Source organism: Carassius auratus, chromosome 14 (genome assembly GCF_003368295.1).
Source record: "Carassius auratus strain Wakin chromosome 14, ASM336829v1, whole genome shotgun sequence".
NCBI classification, from domain to species: domain Eukaryota; kingdom Metazoa; phylum Chordata; class Actinopteri; order Cypriniformes; family Cyprinidae; genus Carassius; species Carassius auratus.
The window spans coordinates 33,702,775-33,724,106 of record NC_039256.1 but is presented as its reverse complement, the minus strand read 5'-3'; the positions used below and the strand labels follow the sequence as shown (position 1 = coordinate 33,724,106).

The window sequence follows — 21,332 nt, the reverse complement described above, 5'->3', positions numbered from 1 at the left end:
GACGCTCCTGTAATTAGGATCATATCTCCAGTACGTGTGTTTCAGATCAGGATTGCCAGGTTTTCACAACAAATCCTGCCCAGTTGCTTCTCAAAACTAGCCCAATCTCGCTTCCAGAAGGTTCCCCGATAAAACATTGCTTCCCGGGGTTAAAATATAGGTTTTTTAGCAGGGTTGCCTTGGTATAATTCGCATTTTAGGGGCTAAATATCACGTTATTTGTATTGGGGTCGCTGTTACCAGCGGACATGAAAAACAACCACCACAGACTTGGCAACACTGGTTGGCATTTACTACACAGAGCCGTAATTCACTGACAATCTACACAACATCGATGTTAAAATCGCAGGCGATTCTTTGTCGATTTTGAAAGCGATTTTGTGTTAGTTGTCAGTAGACTAAGGCTCTGTGCAGTAACTGCCGCTCCACCTGAACCAGTGTTGCCAAGTCTGCGGTTGTTTTTCATGTCCGCGGTTTGAAGCAATACCAATAACGTGATATTTAGCCCCTAAAATGCTAATTTTACCAGGGAAACCCTTCCCCAAAATTTATATTTTTACCCCGGGAAGCAAGTTTTATCGGGGAAACGCGATTGGGCTAGTTTTGGACTAGTTTTAAGAAGCAACTGGGCAGGATTTGTTGTGAAAACCTGGAAACCCTGATCTGAATGCACATGCTGGAGATATACTTCTAATTACAGGAGCGTCTTTACTGATGAGAGGTGCATGGAAATGGCATTCGATTTTTTGCACAGCCCTATGTATCATAACTAACCTGCTCTGTCTAGTCTGTTGGTCTCCGTGTCCTCTTTGCTTCGTGGTTTTTCTGTGCTTGAAAAAATTGACGTGTGGCTTGAAAGCGTGTGAAAAGAGTCAATTGCGTGTGTCTCACGGTGAATGCTTGAGAGTTGGCACATTAGTTCTCAAGCAGAATAAAGGACAGGTTGATTATTGCTGTTTAGCGTTTGTATCAATCTATGATGTGTCCCTGTTTGCCTACAGGGACATAAAAAAATTAATTAAAAGTTATACGTGGACCAAGGTGGTCTGAGATTGTTCATTTTAAGTAAAGGATCCTAATATTTCGTCCAAACAATATTTAATGAGGTTAAAACAATATTTAACTCCTTGTGGTTAGTCTGCACGAGATCAACAAGCTTGTTTGCTTTGCGGCCGCTTTAAATACAAAATAAGCATTCGATCTACGTTAGAGCGTCTGAGCGCTCACAAATCTTTCTGCAGCGTCGTGAGCAGAGTGGCAAGAGCGAATTTTGATGCTCTAGACGCCGGCGGTGTGAACACACAGTTAGGCTTCGGCTATGGCTGTAGTGTTGTTGTGAAAGTAGGGGGCGGAGCATAGAGACTATGCCGTTTCTCGTTTGTTACTCTAGAGTAGACCAATTCACTTTATTGAATCATACTGCCCCCATCTGGTATGGAATGTGGAGTATGACTTGATTTTTTTTGCCAAACATTACAGATGGCACCTTTAAAGCAAGTAACAGTGAGTAAAGCAATGGTAATGTGTGAGAATAGAGTATTAGCAATGCAAGCACGGTTAGCAGCAACCACGCTGCTGATGCTAATGAGATCAAAAATAAAACTCAATTCTGAATGAATTTTTTTGGTTTGATTGATTCAATAAATAATATATTAAAACATGGATTTGCTGCCACCTACGAGCGATTCTAATGCCATCTTTATCTATCCATGACAGTCCCTAAACCAGGACAAATGCATATTCAGCATAATATTAATTAGCATTATTGACCCAAATTACTACATTTCACAAAAACGTAACATCTACCATCGTTTTAGATAGAATAGAAAAGGTTTCAATACGTATAAGTATTTCAGTCAAATTTAATGTATGCAATATTTCAAATCTTTAACTCATGGGGAGAAATCAGCCCATTGCAACAGTAGCCCAATCCCATGAAAAAAATCTCGGGTTGAGATGAAAGATTTAATGAGAGATGAAATTTGCCACTCAATAGATCCTGAGCTAATACTCACAATTATCTTATTTTGTAAGATGTGGTTCCTTTACAAAGAAATTCTGAAACTGAAAGTGAATGGTGAGCACTCATTCAAAAGAGATTAAAATACTTGGCATATTGATAGGGTCTCCCTGATGCACAAAAATTATATGCAATATTAGAACGTATGCAGGAGCAGGCAGGACTGGACACAAAATTTGCAATAAATGCAATAAATGGCGACTGTAATAGCAAAAGCTGAATCCTGGACATTTTCGGCGATTTAGAAATCCCAGTTTTTGCTGTTTTTTAAGTCCAAAAAGAGGATGTATGGTCACCCTATTTAGTCATCAACATCATGTTAAAGATGTTTGATTATTTGCATGTCAACCAAGGCATCAGGACCTGGTCATATCAATCCCCTTAAACTAAGAAAATAGTTTTCTTTACTCTTTTTCTTAAGCTGTCTGTTGCAATCAGTTGCATACAATCACTTTGGCTGAATGTCACTTCACTTTTTTTTTATCAACACTTTCAGATGAAATGAATACATTTTTTAATTCCTCTTAAGATGATAAAGCAGGTTGCTCTAAAAAAATATGAAATGAACAGAATGGTATCCTTTTATGGCATCAAACCTCTAACTGTCCTATCAAGATTTTAAGTTTTTTTTTTTTTTTTTAATGTCAGATGAAGAGGAGGATCCTGACAATCAGAAAGATATTTAAAAACACATTCGTCGGTTGAACACACAAGATTCTGTCCACATACGGTGAGTTTATTCTGGTCATTTTGAAAATGACAGAATGCATTTATTTATATATTTCAATGTATTTCAGGTGAATCTGATCCTCTGAGCTGGACGTCTGAAGCGATGATCACTAACATGATTGTGAGTTTCTGTATGTGAGAATGTGAGTGTGATTTTGTCAGACGTCGATCATCAGACTCAGATCTTGAGTTTGTGTCTCTCAGGTGTTGCTGTGTTTTGTCTGCGCTGTTTCCCGTCTTGATGTGCGCTGAAGAGGTCAAATCAGATTGCTTTCTATCCAGAGACTGCTCTGATGTGTATTCAAGTGGGAAAAATGTCAGTGGTGTGTACACCATCACCTCATTAAATGGACCGGTGCAGGTCTACTGTGAGATGGTCTCTGGTGGAGTAAATGACAGAGGACACTGGACGGTACGCATTTCACTTTGAGCTGATGTTTTATTCTTCTTTCTTTTTATTCTGATCTTTTTTTTAATCTTCAGAAATTGTATTAGCAGGTGCATCTCAGCATGATTCCCATGCAGATAACATATGTAGTTTATAAAAATATTATGGTAACATTGTTTTGAGTGTTTCTAAAATGTTGAAATGCCTGGTTTTCTGTTATTTAAAGGCTACAAAAAAACATTTCTTACTATGTTCTACCAACTTTTTAATCTAAAACATAATGTTATTTAATAATAATATTTTCTATTCTAAGGAAGTTTTTTTTTCTCAGATTTCTTGTCGTGATTGATATCATTTACATGGTGTGGTACAATTGCATGATAACACATTGCATATTTTATAGTAACATATATTATTATTAAATATTATACAAATTGTAACTCAGTGCTTTCATTTGTGCTCTTCTTCTTCTATCTGGGTATTACATGTTAAATGTAAAAGTTAAATAGATGAATGATGTGAAATGATCATTGTGTGTGAAAGTAATTTCTGAATGTTTCAGGTGTTTCTCAGGCGGAATGGACGGCGAGGTGAATTTCTTTAGACCATGGGAGAGTTATAAGAAGGGTTTCGGTAATAAAGAAGGCGAATACTGGCTGGGTGAGTGATTTTTATGATGTTTTGGGCTACAAAAAAAAAAAAAAAAAAAAAAGAGCACATTGAAAACTTGTACATTTAATCAAGACTGCAGAATAAATAGAGATTTATATTTGTTCATTGATTTACTAAAAAAGTAACCTTTCATGTTTTCGACAGGTTTGGAGTTTCTTCATGAGCTGACCAACAGATATCAGTATAAACTCAGAATAGATTTGGAGGATTTTGAAGGGAAGAAAGCTTATTCTTTGTACGACTCTTTCTCTGTGGGCTCTGAGGCTACTGGATACAAACTGCAAGTGAGCGGCTTCGTTGACGGAGGAGCAGGTGAAACAAACTACAGATGATTCATTTTGATAATGAATTAGGAATAGAATGTGTTAGACCATGCATAAACTAATGATTCTTTTTTTTTTTTTAAGTTTAAAAAAAAAAGTAACTTTTTGATGTCGGAATTAAAGTGCTTTTAATAAAAGTTTCTCCTTCCTGCAGGTCAGACTTTTAGTTATCATAATGGAATGAAGTTCTCCACCTTTGACAAAGATAATTCAGGATATAGCTGTGCTAAAAAGTACATTCAAGGAGGGTTTTGGTACAAAGCTTGTGATTATTCAAACCCTACTGGTCTGTATTGGTGGGGGAAAGATGATAACAATTTGATGAGTGGACCCTTCTGGTACTACTGGAAGAGCAACTATAAATCTCTGAAGGGCATCACCATGAAGATCAGACGTGTGATGTAGAGCAGGTCTTACAAACGCTTCACTGCTGCTTGTGCACATCCACAACTTCATGCATTCATATGGATCCTTTTTAAAATATGCACAAGAATTAAATCCATTGTCCATAAATAAAAATGTGTTAAAATTGGGTTAATTACTTTTCAGCATGCTTTGTCTGCTTTGATTTTAAGCAATAAAAGTTTATGCAAAGCAATGTGCTGTTTTTGTGTGTGTGTTTTAAGTATTAATCAACCAAGGAGCGCAATGCTCATGTAAGCTTCCTATATGATTTAAAGTAGTTTATTCAGGGTTTCTTGGAAATTTTCAAATTCAAATTTAAGGACCAATTAATGGAAACACAATATGTCAATGTGTTCTCTACACATGCATTTGCGCTCAGAATTATTCATACCATTGGTAAATATAATCAAAGAAGGCTGTGAAATCAAGTCTGCATTGTTTTTCAATTTGATATTTCATTAAAAAAAAATATAAAGTCAAAAAGTCTAACCTTTAATTGAAGTAAAGATTAAAAATTAAAAGAATTAAAAATGGGGGAAAATCACATTGGGAAATAAATAGTTTTCCACAATGGCCACAATTATTGGTACACTTAGAATTTCGTATGATTCAAATATCTCAAGAATATTCCCATTCATATTGGCTTTTTTCTTTATCACACTAGTTGACTAGGAACATGAAATTGTCCAGACTTGTCTTCCTGTTTCACAGGATTACAAAGATGAGACACACAAAGGCCAAATTCCCTTAATCATTGATCACAAAAAGTAAAATCAAAGAATATATTTCTGATGTGCAGCAAATGATTGTTCAGCATCATACATTTTGAAAGTGGATGTAAGAAAAGAGCTAAAGCATTAAAAATCTCAATTTTCACCATCAGTGCAATAATTAAAGAGTTTCCAGTCAACTAAAGATGTTACAAATCTGCGTGGAAGAGCACGTGTGTCTATATTGTCCTAATGAATGCTGAGGAAGAGAGTTTGAGTGGCCCAAGACTCTCAGAGGATCACAGCTGGAGAATCGCAGAGACTTTCCCCTGATTATATATAATAATGAAATAAGTAGAGAAATAGACAACGAATAGAGAATGCTAGTGTTAAATACTCTTTTTTATTTTTTAAATAAAACAATTAGTTAAATAGAAAAAGAATAGAGAGGGAGAATATTACAGGAGCAAGTAAAAAACAACAACAACAAGCAGATAAAATAAAATTAGCATAGAGAGTGCAAGAGATGTGTTTTCCGCTGTTTCATGAAAATTCATTAGAATGCTAAATTTTTTCAAAAGCATTTAATTTTAATGTAATTTATGCAATATTTTAGACCTTTAACCCACTTGGGAAAATCAATCCATGGCAACAGTTTAAAAGTAACGGAACGACTCCCTGATGTGCCAAAATTATATACAATATTAGAATGTTTAAAGGAGTGGACACGAAAATTGCAGGAGCGAAACACATGTTGCTTGAGCAGGCAACAATGGTCAGAAACTCAGTTGTCCCAAACCTATATTAAATGAATTCTTGTGCTGAACACGAAAGAAGATATTTTGAAGAATCTTTGTAAACAGATGCTGGTCCACATTAACTTTGATAGTAAGAAAAAAATACTATGGATGTCATTGTGGACCAGCAACTGTTTGGTTTTCTACCTTCTTAAAAAATAGTGTTATGTTTAGCAAAAGAAGGAAACTCATTCAGGTTTAAGAGTGGGTACATGAAGGTATTTTTGGGTGAATTATTCCTTTACTGTTAATAAAACACCAAACACACAGAGAAAAATCACTCTTGACTGACAAACTTGAATACAGTTGCTTTAATAGGAATCAATTCAATTTGCTCCTGCTAAATACACCTATTGTACATGGAAATAAAACACTTTATTTTATTTGTATAATATCTGTATTTTTATCTGTATCTTTGTTCTCATTTATTAATAACAAAGATAAAATAATGACAAATATTTGTATCTTCATCCATGCACTTTGGCCTAAATATCCGCCATACTTTTTCATATTTTGTTACCTTAAAATTAGTGCTGGGCAACGATTAAATATTTTAATCGCGATTAATCACATTATTTTCACGATTAATCGCAACATGCGCAAAATTCAATAATGAAATCAAAAGTAGTGTATTGTCTAATTTTATTCTTTCAAAGTTCTGCTGTTTGAACAAATAACATTTGGTTTGTTAAAACATTAAACAAATAAAGTGCTTTTTTACAGCAGTTAAAAGTTAGTATCAGTTAACATTTCTTGTAAATCTTAACTTAATAACATTAATGTAATCAAATTAAATATACACTAAAAAAAAATAATTTTCAGTTTTGTTCACTTAACCTGAACAATTCATGTTGAATTAATGCCATTTTGGCTATTTTTCATTTCAACATGATTGTGTCATGCTAAACTCACTCAGTTGGTTTAACAAAGTTTTCATTTTGAAAGAACATGTTTCAATCAAGTACCTCAAACTAAGTTTTACACTTCCCATCATGCTTCAGCAGGGGTTCAGATAAAAAATCGGCAGCTGGCAGCAGGAAGTGGCTGCCATTGACAGCCGGAAGGCAGTAACTGGCAGCTGGATGGTAGGCGGGACGGAGCCAATCAGTATCGACCAACGTGAGCACAACCAATCAGATATAACTGCACCCAAACGCTTCAGTAATGGTTGCGATTGATCAAACGGTAAGTTCAGAAATTGGTCATCGGAGTAATTAATGTTTTTTTGCGTTGTAAGTTTGATTTTAATTGTTATCTTGGTGAACGACAGTGTAACTTTGCCTACTTTGGTTTAATTGTTCAATGAAATCTAATTAGTGGTAGCAACGTTGTTTGTGTACCTTGTTAGGGGCCTACCATTAACTTCAAATAATTACGTTTGACGTACCATTAAATATTAAACGTTTGTTAGCGTGTTAACAGTCTATTGAATAATATAAAGAATGTTGTTTGACTGGAATGATAGAAGATAAATGTGCAACACTAACCATATGTTTTTGCATGTTTAGTCTTTCAGGAGATCGTGTGATATACATTAACTTAAGAGTTCTTAAAAGAAGAATCCTTTTTTTTTTTTTTTTTGCACTATTAAGGTGTGTTTTCTCTAATACTATGCATGTGCAGTATGCGCAGAACTGTTCTGTGTACCAGTTGAAGTTGTAATCATGTGAATGCAAAACAATTTTTTTTAAATTTTTTTAAATTTTTTTTTTATTATTTATACAAAATATAATGGACCGGTTCATAATTCCTTATAACTTTTAGGTCTACTTTCACAGACAGGGCTTGGATTAAGCCAGGATTAGGCTGTAGTTAAATTTAGAACATTGAAGTAGCTTTTGTAAACCTGCATTTAGAAAAAAAAAAAAAAAAAATACTGATGTGCATCTTGAGACAAAACCATGGCACTGACACCTTTCTTTCTTTTTTTGTAATACCCAATAGTTGCCAGATGCTGTCCTGTTGGAAATTCTTTTTTACGTGATCCTGGAGGAGGGTGATGCTACATTAAGTCTGTCTTTGGTTTGTTCCAAATTCAGAAGTCTGTTGTACTGTGTACTGAATGTTTATCTTTGTAATAATGCTGTTTTCATGCTCCTCATCTCAATATACAGGTGGAACAAAAATGGAGAACAAGTCTAAGCCATGCCAGGAATTCTTCAAAATGTACACCCTGCAGACACTGCGACGAGGTTTACAACAACTGCTTACCAGGTGTGCAAATTATGCATGAAAATGTAACCACTGCTCTGTACATGATGACAAGATGCAATGGGAATAATCATTAATATGGTTGTGCATGCATGTCTACTGTTAATAAAGCAATTTAGGTATTAATGTCACCATTTTCTTATAATAAAATGCAGCAGCTAGAGTTCTTCCTAGAATTAGGAAGTATGACTGGATTAGCTCAGTTCTGTAAACACTGCACTGGCTTCCTATCAAACATCGTATAGATATTAACATCTTGTGACGAGTCCCTCGTTACTTCCACTTAGACCGGTCAGTGGGTGTGGTTGGAAGGCTCGTCAACGGAATTGCGTACACCTGTTCCTTCCCTATATAGTTTCAGGTCTGTTTGGTGTGGAGGGTGAACTCCCGGTTGTTTGGTTTTGCTTTGGCTATGATTAGTTTAACTCTGTTCTGTTGGATGCTTGGAGCATTCGTTTGTTTGAAGGAATCGTGTTTTGGTTTGTTGATTTCTTATTTTATGTTCTTTATTTATATTAATAAATATCTTTGTTGCAACATACCAACCTGACTATGTCCTCCTTCCCATTTGTCACGGCTTTGAGCCGGTCGTGACAAATGTGGGGGCTCGTCCTTAAATTTAAGTGATTTGTTTGGTAAAAATATTACTCAGTTTTATTGATTTGATGATTGATTTGTTAAATTAATATTTCTGTTTGCTCTTTTGGTAATGTTTAATATTTGGTTCTACAAATTCTGGAGGATATAGTGGTTGGTTGGTTGGTTGGTTTGTTTGTTTTTGTTGCTCTGTGGGAGTTCAGGTTTGGTAAGTATTGGCTACTCTTTGTATATATTTAGAGGGGAAGTTTATTATTGGATTTGCTTTTCCCTGGTTAGGCTTAGCGGGGTATCCTTAACGGGATACTCTGATCTTTTTTATTTTAGTTTATTTTTTTTGTACGGTGAAAGCAGTCAGAGCAGTTGTCTCGGGAACACATCCGTGTTTTGTGGTAGTGACTCGTTAATCGGTTGCTATTGCAAACACTGGTTTATGGTGTATAAGAACCCACTGCAAGTAACTGTATGAAGATTAGGGATGAGTTTATGTAGTTTTGAAGTTTAGTTAGAGGGAATTGCTTATCCAAATTCTAGCCCTCAAATATGTTTGGAAAAATTAAGTAGCCAATTTGTTGTTTGACCATGGCCTCAAAAATTGGGGAGTTTATTGGTGCTCCATTTGAAAGTTTGTTGAACGCGGTTTCTTGGAATGGTAGAGTTTTATTGTCGTTTTTGTAGGAATTTTTCTACATTGGTGGTCCCCCTGACAAACTTATTGCGAGGAGGAAAACTTGGGGTAATGGGAGGTGTAGACCGTGACTTGACTTTGTGTGAATTTGATGTAGTGACTAATATGAGATTGATCCCTAGGTTTGACGAGAAAGATGTCAAACGCTTCCTTTTGTTGTTTGAGCGTGTGGCAGATGCAAGAAAGTGGCCTGATGAGGAACGTACACTTATGTTGCAGTCTGTTTTTACAGGCAAAGCTCAAGAAGCGTATGCATCTCTTGGTGTAGAAGATGCTAATGATGATTTGACCGTTAAGAATGAAGTGTTGAGGGCATATGAATTGGTTCCAGAGGCCTATAGGCAAAAAAAAAGGTCCTGGAAAAAAGATAGCCAAACGCATGTTGAGTTTGTACATGATATTTCAGTTTACTTCAGTCGTTGGTGTACTGCTTCTGACGTGAAGACGTTAGATAATTTGAAGGACTTGATGTTGCTTGAACCGTTTAAAAACTCAGTTTCACAAAGAGTAGCAACATATATCAGTGAGGAAAAAACCCGCCACTGCATATGAGGCAGCCATTATGGCTGATGATTTTTTTTTTTCTGATTTCATAAAACCTCTTTTGGTTACAAAAATGTAGGAGAAAGGGTTCAGAAAGAATCTTATGATCCTAGCAGGTCTTCTAAAATTGTGCGCGCTTCATCTGATCGACTACGTAGTTTCTCTGTTGGAGAGAAAGACCGAGAAAACCGGTGTAATTATTGTCGTGCGTTTGGTCATTGGAAGAAATGGGCTTTGCAACACTTTGAAGTTCTGTGGGTTCATCTGTGGGACCTCTGGTGGTTTTTACTGATCATAACCCATTAGTTTTTCTTCATTCATTACAGAACCCTAACCAAAGGTTGATGAAGTGGTGTTTGTTTTTACAGGGATACCTGTTGGACATTCGCCATATTAAAGGCACAGAGAACACAACTGCTGATGCTTTATCGCGTATTCATATAGTCTAATATTATAGGATTTGTCCTATTTCCTTGTCTTTTATCTCTATTCTTTCTTAAATTGCTTCCTAGGCGCCAGGTTGCTGGAAGGAGTTGGAGAGTTAAGACTGCTGGAATTGAGATCTGGATTGAATCTTATTATTTTTCTTTTTTGGGATTAAAACTTTGTGGAGTTATGATTTGTGTAAACTACTTTGTTCCTTTTTTTTAGGGGGGGGTGTGTGACGAGTCCCTCGTTACTTCCACTTAGACCGGTCAGTGGGTGTGGTTGGAAGGCTCGTCAACGGAATTGCGTACACCTGTTCCTTCCCTATATAGTTTCAGCTCTGTTTGGTGTGGAGGGTGAACTCCCGGTTGTTTGGTTTTGCTTTGGCTATGATTAGTTTAACTCTGTTCTGTTGGATGCTTGGAGCATTCGTTTGTTTGAAGGAATCGTGTTTTGGTTTGTTGATTTCTTATTTTATGTTCTTTATTTATATTAATAAATATCTTTGTTGCAACATACCAACCTGACTATGTCCTCCTTCCCATTTGTCACGGCTTTGAGCCGGTCGTGACAATCTTCAATTACATTAATCTGTTTCTTTCTTATTCGGAGGTCACTGCAGTCACCCGGATCCAGTACATATCCAGAACAGATGGTGGATCCCCTGTAAAGACCTTGTTTTTTCTCCATTTTGTCACAGATGGAGTTTTGGTTCCTTGTCGCCTCTGGCTTGCTTCGTTGTGGTCACTTCATTTACAGTGATATCATTGACATGATTGCAAACGATCCCACAGATACTATTTAAACTGAACCGAGCTGAAGGATGACATCATTGAATTCAATGATAAACTGCCTTTTAAACTGACTAAAAACTGAGTTTACTAATGTCCTTCTGCATTATTGACTGACACACTATTTTCCTTTTAATACTGTAAAGTTGCTTTGCTTTGATCTGTATTATTAAAAGCACTATATAAATAAACGATGCTTGACTTGACCATGTTGCAAGCGGAAAATGAGGAGAGCTGCACATCCACCCTGGGTTTTAAAGTGATTGGTGCAAGATGCTGGAGAAGTAACTCCGTATACCTCGTCAGTTCTGATCTAAGAGTCTTGAAAATACCTCCGGATTGTTGTTAGTGATTCTGATTGATATTTTAGTCTGCTTGCTTACTGGATATATTTTATACTGTTTACATTGTAAAGCACTGACTTTGACAACTTACTAACCCAGTTACAAATTTAACAGCTACTTTATACTATATATATATATAGTTGTTTCTTGAAATACTACAAATATAACCGCAAAATATGATTTTAAATAAAGGTTTCTGAGACTTCTCTCTTTTCAGTCATTTGTGTATATAGCCTATAATAAATATACAACATACACCCAGTAAGTGCCACTCTCGTATGTAAATACATATACATGTGTTTGTGTGCATTTATTTCACACGAACAATGATACATGCATGCATAAACATTCAGCTGGAAATTAACGTTTAGCAAAATTATCTTATTTCTTTGTTTATATTTGATCAATATTTTAAATCAAATAATATACAATACTGACCTTTATACTTATTTAAAAAAGTTTTAAACATAATCATAAGTGTATATAATTATTTATTTGTCTTGTTGCCGCCGGCAGCCTCCTCCAGTTTCCGGGTATTAGCGACAGCTTCCATCCGGTTTTATTGGCAGCCACTTCCTGCTGCCAGTGACAGCCACTTCCTGCTGACAGCTGCCGATTTTTCGCTGAACCCCCTCTCTCATGCTTTGCACATGACTGGATATGGGGAGAGAAAATGTTGAAATAAAGTGTTAATTTATGCAGTTTTTAATAAAATGTGATAATAAGGAGTCTTTTTCATGTCTAATGCTTTGTTATGTGGGCATTTTAAAAGACTTTATATTGGTGTATTTTGTGTGAGTTACCATTGTGGTGAAGTGTGGAGCTTGTGGTTGGGTTGAGGACCTGGTTAAAAGAAAGTATAAAATACTTAATTAAAAAAAAATGCAACTTTAAGGAGAGTACTAGTGCATGATGTACACATAGTAACATCCTTAAACTGCAAACAACTATCATCATGTGTAAAGAAAAGTTATTTCTTACTTGCTAATGTTTTTATAACACTTTGGCTAAACTTGCATGGACAGTGGTTCCACATGATGTAAACATATTATCTCTACTCAGATATTTCATGTAGGATGAACTAAAGCAAACTGAGTAAACTCAACTAAAAGTAGACATGTCCTTATAACTTGATTTATTCATGTCCAAATAACATGGTACAAACATGTGGAACCACTGTCCATGAAAGAATCATGTTCAGCCAAAGAGTTCTTTTTTTGAGTGTAACATTATAACATGAATGACGGCGAGCGTACCCCTGACTCCAGGATGAACTTAGATCTTAGAGATCTTAGACGAATGCCCCAACGGAGAACCGCCGGGCGGACAGGTTCGGGAACGAATAATATTTGCTTGGGACACTGTCGTGGAGTAATAGCGCAATTTAGAGCCTGCTTGACTATCCGCTCAACCCCCCCAAATGGTAGCCCCAACCACACACTCCCGGGAGAGAATGTTCTCCTGGGTCGCGGCACCCTCTGAGGAGCTGAACAGACGAGATAAAGCATCAGGCTTGGTGTTCTTAGAACCAGGTCTATAGAAAATCGTGAAATTGAAGCGACAGAAAAAAAGCGCCCAACGAGCCTGACGAGCATTGAGCCTCTTAGCAGATCGAAATTTACTCAAGATTCCGGTGATCTGTCCAGACAATGAATGGCTGTGAAGAGCCCTCTAACCAATGGCGCCACTCACCTAACGCCAGACGAATGGCCAATAACTCGCGGTTACCTACATCATAATTGCGCTCCGCGGAGGAGAGGCGATGTGAATAGAATGCACACGGGTGAACCTTATCGTCTAACGGTGAGCGCTGTGAAAGTACCGCCCCCACCCCCACATCCGCCACGTTGACCTCAACGATGAATTGTCTCTCGACATCAGGATTGATAAGAATAGGAGTGGTGGTAAATAACGTCTTCAAACGATCAAACGCAGACTGGGTCGCCTCGGTCCAAGAGAAACGGGACTTGACTGAGGTGAGCGCAGTAAGCGGGGCAGCCACCTGACAAAAATTCCGAATAAACCGTCTATAAAAATTTGCAAATCCTAAGAAGCGCTGAAGAGCGATTCGGGAATCGGGTACAGGCCAATCAGTGACGGCTTGAACCTTGGAAGGGTCCATGCTGATTCCCCCAGCGGAAACGACAGATCCCAGAAACGTAACTGACTTAGAATGAAATATGCATTTTCAGCTTTAACAAAGAGGCTTTTCTCTAAGAGGCGCTGCAGGACTCGACGAACATGCTGGACGTGCACTTGGAGGGAGGGTGAGAAAATAAGTATGTCATCTAGATATACAAACACGAAGACGTTAAGCATATCTCTCAGGACATCATTAAAAAGAGCCTGAAAGACAGCGGGGGCGTTGACCAAACCGAAAGGGAGGACCCGGTATTCAAAGTGACCGAGGGCCGTGTTAAACGCAGTCTTCCATTCATCTCCCTCCTTGATTCGAACTAAATGGTAAGCATTACGTAGATCTAGTTTTGTGAAAAACTTCGCCCCCTGCAAGATCTCGAAGGCTGAAGACATGAGAGGCAGGGATAGCGGTTCTTAATAGTGATGTCATTCAGCCCCCGATAATCAGTGCAGGGACGTAAGGAACTGTCCTTCTTTTTCACAAAAAAAAATCCAGCACCAGCGGGAGAGGAGGAAGAAACGATTGTACCAGCCGCAATAGACTCGGAGAGATACTTCTCTAGGGCCTCGCGTTCAGGCGCAGACAAAGAATACAATCGACCGCGAGGAGGAGTAGTGCCAGGAAGAAGATCGTTAGCGCAATCGTATGGCCGATGGGAGGAAGAGAAGTGGCCCGGGCACGACTGAAAACCGCTCGCAGATCGAGGTTCTCCCCCGGCACTCCAGACAAATCCCCGGCCTCTTCCTGAAACACAGAAACAGAGGAAACAGGAGGAATGGCAGACATTAGACAATCAACATGACACAAAAGACTCCAAGACAAAATAGAACCATTAGTCCAATTAATATGGGGATTATGTTTAACTAGCCAAGGGTGACCCAAAACAATAGGTGTAAAAGGGGATTTTAAAACAAAAAAAGAAATTGTCTCTTGATGGTTCCCAGAGATGGTGAGACTCACCGGTCAGGTGGTGCGACGAACCTTAGAAATTATACTACCATCCAGCGCGAGCACAGTAGTGGACTCATCAAGGTCTGTAAGAGGGATGTCATGTTCACGCGCCCATCTCTCATCAACGAAACTTGCTTCTGAGCCAGAGTCGATGAGAGCCAGACAGGAGGCAGAAGATGTGGCCCAGCAGAGCGTCACCGGGAGAGTGGTGCGTGTCTTGGACGAGGGGAGAAGAGTAGTTGCGCTCACCAGAACTCCCCTGGTCACTGGTGAGCTCTGGCTTTTACAGAACAGAAGGACACAAAGTGGCCATCGGCACCGCAGTAGAGACAGAGGTGGTTTATTATCCGTCGCTGACGTTCAGCCGTCGAGATCCGAATACCACCCAGCTGCATAGATTCCGTGTCATGTTCGCTCTGAGCAGAAACAGAAGGTGTGGGCGGAGTTACAGGTCGCTCGGTCCTCAGACCGCGAGTGTGACGACGAATCTCGAAGCGCTTGTCCAGACGGATCGCCAGCTCCACTAGCTGATCCAACTGCTCAGGAACCTCGCGTGCATAAATCTCGTCCTTAAAGTTGGAATTCAGACCCTCCAGGAAGTGAGCAATGAGAGCAGGTTCGTTCCAGGCTGACGAGGTTGCTAGAGTGCGGAACTCGATAGCATAATCAGCCACCGAATGTCTTTCCTGTTGAAGCACCGCGAGCTGGCGAGACGCCTCCTGACCATGGCCCAAGCGGTCAAACACCTTAACCATCACCTCCTTGAACAGCTGGAAGCGATTAGTCAGATTAGATTTTTTAACAGATTAGTTAAAAACTCATTTGAAACGGTGGCAAGTTGCATCAAGTTCCGACTCCTCCCCTGATCTTAGTCTGCATGGATTCAGCGCGTTTTTCAATCCACAGTGGCGCCGAGCAGAGCGAACATCAGAGAGTACAAGGTGTGTGTGTGTGTGTGTGTGTGTGTGTGTGTGTGTGTGTGTGCGTGTGTGTGTTCTCGCATCCAATACCAATACGTCTTCGCTGCGTTCACCTTCAGCCTTTATCACAGTGTGACAGTTGTTTTTTCTTCCAACAAAAATGAAGCGATTAACACCCATGAAAACATACTTTAGAAAACGATCATGATTTATTTTAATTTACTTTTTAAAATTGAAAACATATTATTGTGTATTTCGGCATTACATTATGCAGCCATGCAAAAGAAATTATTAACGACACACATCATTGTCTGAAAGTACTAAATGGCACAGAGAGAGAAACATCATGTGGAGATATTTTGTTTTCTATTATTAAATATAATTTTGTATTAAGTAATAATGAATCATTAGTGTATCATGATACATATATTAGAGTAAGAGTAAAGGGATCTGTGATTTTTTTTTTTTTTAAGTAATTGAGTTATAGAAGTGGCAAATTGATAATGGTGTTATTTTTAATAAATTGAAATAAATATAGAACAGATTAAACATACTGCCAATAGACAATTACATTAATACATGTTTTGTCTATATTCTTAATGAATATTAGCTGGTTAGTTAAATGATTTGAAATTAAATAAATTTTCAGGGGCTGACTTGATGTATAACCAACTGTATTGTTGATTATAAAGGCTAAAAAGCTAAAAATTTATAATAATAATAAAATATAATAATTTATGTTTCATTGTAGATGGATATACAACATTTTTTTGTTGTGCGGGAGTAGGTCTGCAAATGAGCAACAGTCAGGTGAGAATAGAACAGACAGCCGCTCACACACACACACACAATACCACTGTGTTCCCAAGATTCACTGCAGTCATTGAACCCTTATGTTGTTTTAATATTCTGCCGATTTCCACGTACATTTCATAAGAAAAACCAGTGGTATCATCAAAGGATAAACATGAATGTCCTAATACTGAATCAGTTAGTCTTTATTGTAAAAAAAAAAAAAAAAAATCTACATTCCCAATTCAAAATTTTCCAGTGACTGGTCACATCTAAAAAACTGTATTAGTTTTTTTTACAGTGTTGTATATGGCTCAGTCAGTACTCCTACTCCCATATATGAAATACAGGAAATACAATGGAATAGTGGATTGCAATAAGGTTAGTAGTATACAACCCTACCCTAATAGTCAAATAATATTTTTTAATCATACCCTTATTGGGGGCTGAGCCCCCCTAAAATGAAAATCTTAGAATCGCCCCTGGTCCGCAACCTAAATAAAAGAGGATACTTGACGGGCAGAGGTCAGGAACCGGAGTCCAGAAACAGGGTATCAAAGAGTCACAACAGTTCTCCGTCCTGCGTCCGGTGCTAACCACTCGCAGATGGCAGGTGAGTGAAGGTCCACTGGATGGAGGTGAACTGGGCAGAGAACAAAGAGAGTGATCGGCTCTTACTCACGTAACTACAGGACAGGACAAAACAAGACAAGACAAGGCTAGGGTATACTCCAGAGGAAAAAGCTGAAGAGGTCGTAACTGAAAAACAGAGCGTATACTCAACGTTCAACAATAATCCGACAAAAGACAGAGCAAACAGTGACTAGAAGTAGCCGAGGGAATTAGAGAGAGAAAAGGATCAGGTGAGAGATAACCAGTGTAAGTGTTGATTCTAAAGGGAAACAGCTGCGAGAGAGGAGGAGAAACATGAATGGGAATGATTAGTGTGTGTGCAGCGTGAGCGCTGAGATAATAGTAATCAGCTGTATGAGTGTGCGTGTGTGTGAATGAAGGTAAGCAAAACAGGAGGAAGGGACCGGTTATGACAGCGTTAACGCAATAAAAACACGTGTGTGAATGAAGGTAAGCAAAACAGGAGGAAGGGACCGGTTATGACAGCGTTAACGCAATAAAAACATGTTAACTTGCAAAATAGAAAAACCAACATGACAAAGAAAATTATGTTATTTCTAAAAAAAATAAAAATAAAAAATAAATGAAATTGTTTCAACTATATTGTCTTGAAAATCTAGAAAAATGATTTTGACAGCTTCCTTGGCGATTTAAGGTATTCAAGAACTTAAGCATTGTTTACCCAGCTAAGAAATTAATGTTCAAAGAATGTTTTGGTAACATTACCATACAGGACACCTCACATTAGAGTTTCCACACAAATAAATATTACAAAACAACTGAGGTTTAGGGCCAATTATCCTGTCAGTCATTCATTAAATTCCTTAAATTCATCAGTATATAGAACTAAGTAGAATAGTTTGTAATTAATTAAATTTAATCTGAAGATATTGCACTGCCTTTATGGAAAGAGCCTATGTATAAAGTGTCATTGCATACAAGTGTAATTTTGCTTTGATATCCTTTACAAAATCATTTACGAAAACAGAAAATAAAACAGGCCCCAAAATGGAACCCTGGGGAACACCTTTAGTTATCTTGAGAAAGCCTGATTTGTTTCCTTCAACACATACAAAATGGGCCTCATTTATGAAACGAATGTACGACAGAAAACTGGGCATACGGTTGTTTCAATGCAAAACTTGGAATTTATCATTATGGATGTGAGCTACGATCAAAATACCAGCAGTAATGATACTATGGCCAGTTCTAAAATCAGACAGTCATATTCAATGTTTCCAGCTGAAAGGCCAAGTAAGACATGTTTCTGGATCAACATCTTTTGCTGACCCTGGGAATATAGACTAGACCCAATCCCTACCCCTAAACCTAACCCTACCCATAATTTATTCCTAAAATCAGTGTGAAATGATCTGGTTAACAAGGGTGTAGAAGCACCTAACCCTGATCATAAGCCTAATACTTCCTATAATGTCATCCCTCAATTCTGATTGGTTAATTGGAATGTTGTTCCAGAATCAACAAGGATTGTGAAGTGTTTGTGTGCAGTTAAGACTCTGTTCATATTTCGCAGACAGGCGGGATTATGCAAATGTGTTACCCAGTGACGTAGACCTTTAACAGGCAAAATATTTGAAAGTATGACTAATCGTTAAGACGATTCAGAACCAGCTCTCTCTTTTGAGAGACATATCTTTATTTATCATGCACTTCTTTGATTAACAACTTTGCAGACTGGTTTCATTTATGGATAGCTATGTTATACACTGCAAAATAGATATTTTTCACTATCTAAAGTTGATGTCTATACAGCAAAGATTTACAGTAAAAATCAAACAGTCAATGTCATGTAATCAAACAGACAGTGAACACTGTTGTATTTTCATTATCAAAACGAGGCCAGGTGCAACGGGTTACATGCTTTCTTTATTTCTCACTATTTAACACACAACTTGTGCTCATCTCTCTTCTTTTACTACTCTCCTCCTTGTATCTCCCTCTTAAATGCTACTTCCCTCTAGTGTTCTCAGTAAGTATTACACTGAATAACAGGACACCACAAACACTATTAACAGAAATTATTAAATGTTTTTATCAAACTTGTATGTAATGTACGTTTTAAACGGTATAATTAAATTGTATTATTATTTACAGTATTACAGAATATACAGCATACATTCATCATTAAATTATTTCTTTTTTCCTACAGCCATCACATAATTTCTTCACTTTAAAAATTCTGTCAAATTCAATAAGTCAAAGTCCATCAAAAAGTAAGGTGAGGCATTATCCATTTGAACTGATTATTAACCAATGTGAATTCAGATGTGGCAGTGCCTCCTGTTGGACAGTTCTGCAAAGACAGCTACAGTTCCTCCCAAATTTGTTCACAAAATATACACAAGCCTTCTTGAAAGTTCATGGTTCAAAACAACATTGAGTCAAGAGGTTACAATGGAACTAAATGAAGCCATTCTGGTGAATTTAAAGCAGAAATGCCATTATTGTATTTTTGTCGAAACAAAATCTACATTATTTGAGTTGTATAGTGTCCTAATTATTTTGAGGTGGAACTACTGTTCTAAACAGTGCTTTTCTTGTACCCTTGCACATATTGTATGAAAGTAGCAGGGTTTACTAGCTTGAGTGTTAGAGAGTTTTGGGGTGTATGCAGCTTTATCACATGTAATGTTTATGTCTTTTGGCTGTTATTACATGCTTGCATTTTAAGGTGTATTGTATTTGCTGTTTTACTTCTAGTGTTTTAAGACCAAACCAGATGCATTGTGACATGCTGATAATCCTCCAATGAAAAACTGGTCTAGTCTTAATCAGGAGAGAAATCTGCACAGATTAAGCACCGTTTACAAGCCAAAACAGTCCAAAACAGATCTAAACAAACATGTTTGTTTGGATTTTGATGTGAGAGACAAAAGGAGACATGGACTAGATCAGTGGTTCCCAAACCTGTCCTGGAATACCCCCAACACTGCACGTTTTCTTTGTCTCCCTAATTAAACACATCTGATTCAACTCATTAGCTCATTATCACATGGGTTAATGAGTTGATGAGTTGAATCATACCATTTTGTACACAATGGTAATTCAAAGTGCTTTACATAAAATAAAGTAAAATAATCATGAAGAAAAATTATAACAAAAATAAAACAAGCAATTTTAAAACTTTTAAAATGATTAAAACATTTAAAAACAGTTAGAAAATGATTTTACATAAAAAATTATAATAATAATAAAACAGTGAAAATATAGTGCAATCAGTCTAGATTTAAATGTGACTAGTGTTTTAGCACATCTGATCTCTTCTGGAAGCTGATTCCAACTGCGGGCAGCATAGAAACTAAAGACGGACTCTCCTTGTTTTGTGTGAACCCTTGGTATTTCTAACTGACTTGATCCTAGTGATCTGAGTGCTCTGTTAGGTTTATATTCAGTAAACATATCTGCAATATATTTCGGTCCTAGGTCATTTAGTGACTTATATACTAGTGAAAGTACTTTAAAATCAATCCTAAATGTAACTGGAAGCCAGTGTAAGGACCTGAGGACTGGTGTGATATGCTCAGATTTTCTGGTTCCAGTCAGAATCCTGGCAGCAGCGTTTCGGATGAGCTGCAGCTGTCTAATGGTCTTTTTGGGAAGGCCGGTGAGGAGCCCATTACAATAGTCCACCCTGCTGGTGATAAAGGCATGAACAAGTTTCTCCAAGTCTTGACTGGAAACAAAACATCTAATTCTTATGATGTTTTTTAAATGATAGTATGCTGATTTAGTTACTGCTTTGACACGACTATTGAAACTAAGGTCTGTCTCCAGAATCACACCAAGATTCCTGACTTGATTTTTAGTTGTTTTACCCCTAGAGTCAAGGTATGCATTCACCTTGAAAACTTCATCTTTGTTTCCAAATGCAATGACTTCAGTTTTTTCCTTGTTTAACTGAAGAAAGTTCTGGCACATCCAACTATTAGTTTCACCAATACACTGGCAGAGGGAGTCAATGGGGCTGTAGTCATTTGGATATAAGGCTAGGTAAATCTGGGTATCATCAGCATAGCTGTGGTAGGCAATTTGGTTCTTTCTCATTATTTGACTTAGTGGAAGCATATACAGGCTAAACAAGAGCGGTGCTAGAATTGAGCCTTGTGGGACTCCGCATGTCATGGATGTCAACTTAGACTTATGCTCTCTTATACTCACATAATAGCTTCTCCCTTCTAAGTATGATCTGAACCATTTGAGTACCATCCCAGAAAGCCCGACCCAGTTTTCC

At 37.6% G+C, this 21,332-nt stretch overlaps 2 protein-coding genes across 2 annotated transcripts in view; both read left to right on the top strand.

Moving 5' to 3' along the window:
• Positions 1–2,827: 2,827 nt before the first annotated feature.
• The window catches only part of LOC113114416 (microfibril-associated glycoprotein 4-like), a 30,875-nt gene continuing 12,370 nt past the window's right edge, over positions 2,828–21,332 (top strand). The window contains exon 1 of the mRNA XM_026281350.1: positions 2,828–2,870. The gene's annotated coding sequence lies outside the window, so the exon portion shown is untranslated. The remainder of the gene's footprint in view (positions 2,871–21,332) is intronic.
• Positions 3,716–4,728, top strand: LOC113114427 (microfibril-associated glycoprotein 4-like). The gene is made up of 3 exons (XM_026281365.1): positions 3,716–3,797; positions 3,954–4,121; positions 4,287–4,728. The coding sequence occupies exons 1-3, from the start codon at positions 3,716–3,718 to the stop codon at positions 4,535–4,537; spliced, it is 501 nt and encodes a 166-aa protein (XP_026137150.1). The 3' UTR covers positions 4,538–4,728.